This window comes from Wasmannia auropunctata, unplaced genomic scaffold (assembly GCF_000956235.1).
Source record: "Wasmannia auropunctata unplaced genomic scaffold, wasmannia.A_1.0 LD336060.1, whole genome shotgun sequence".
NCBI classification, from domain to species: domain Eukaryota; kingdom Metazoa; phylum Arthropoda; class Insecta; order Hymenoptera; family Formicidae; genus Wasmannia; species Wasmannia auropunctata.
In genome coordinates, this window is record NW_012026830.1 from 2702172 (window position 1) to 2702647 (window position 476).

A 476-nucleotide genomic window follows, 5' to 3' on the forward strand; every position below is an offset into this window, starting at 1 on the left:
CTGCGAAAGGAGACGCGTATTATCAAACNCTACGTTGTGGATCACACTAGCGGAACCGCAAACCTGGTTATATTCAACCGTTCAGGAGCAAAAAATAAACATCGAGTGTAATAACCAGGCGGAAGAAAAAATTTCTATACGCGGAACCGGTAAAATAACTTTAATAGGAAATTGTAAATTAACTACACCTGACATTACGCTGACGACACAGCAACAAACTTACACTACTAATATACAAACGCATCTGCCCGAGTTTAACTTAACACTTGTAAAAAACGAACACGTAGAAGATTATACGAGACTGCGTGACCAACCACAACTGAAACCTATAATTAAAAATCCGGCAGAATTACAGAAACTAAGCGTAGAATTAGACGAAATAAATAAGCAATTAGATAATCAGGGAACATGGATTACCAATAAATACGTAGTGCCTACAGCAGGTGGTGGTATAATACTTGTAATAATCTTAGGTA

General features: G+C 37.5%; 1 protein-coding gene across 1 annotated transcript in view; it reads left to right on the plus strand.

Annotated features, from left to right (window-relative positions):
* The window catches only part of LOC105450633, a 30773-nt gene that overhangs the window by 22132 nt on the left and 8165 nt on the right, over positions 1-476 (plus strand). Inside the window, exon 7 of the mRNA XM_011690565.1 lies at positions 51-460. Coding sequence (XP_011688867.1) covers positions 51-460 — 410 coding nt within the window. The remainder of the gene's footprint in view (positions 1-50; positions 461-476) is intronic.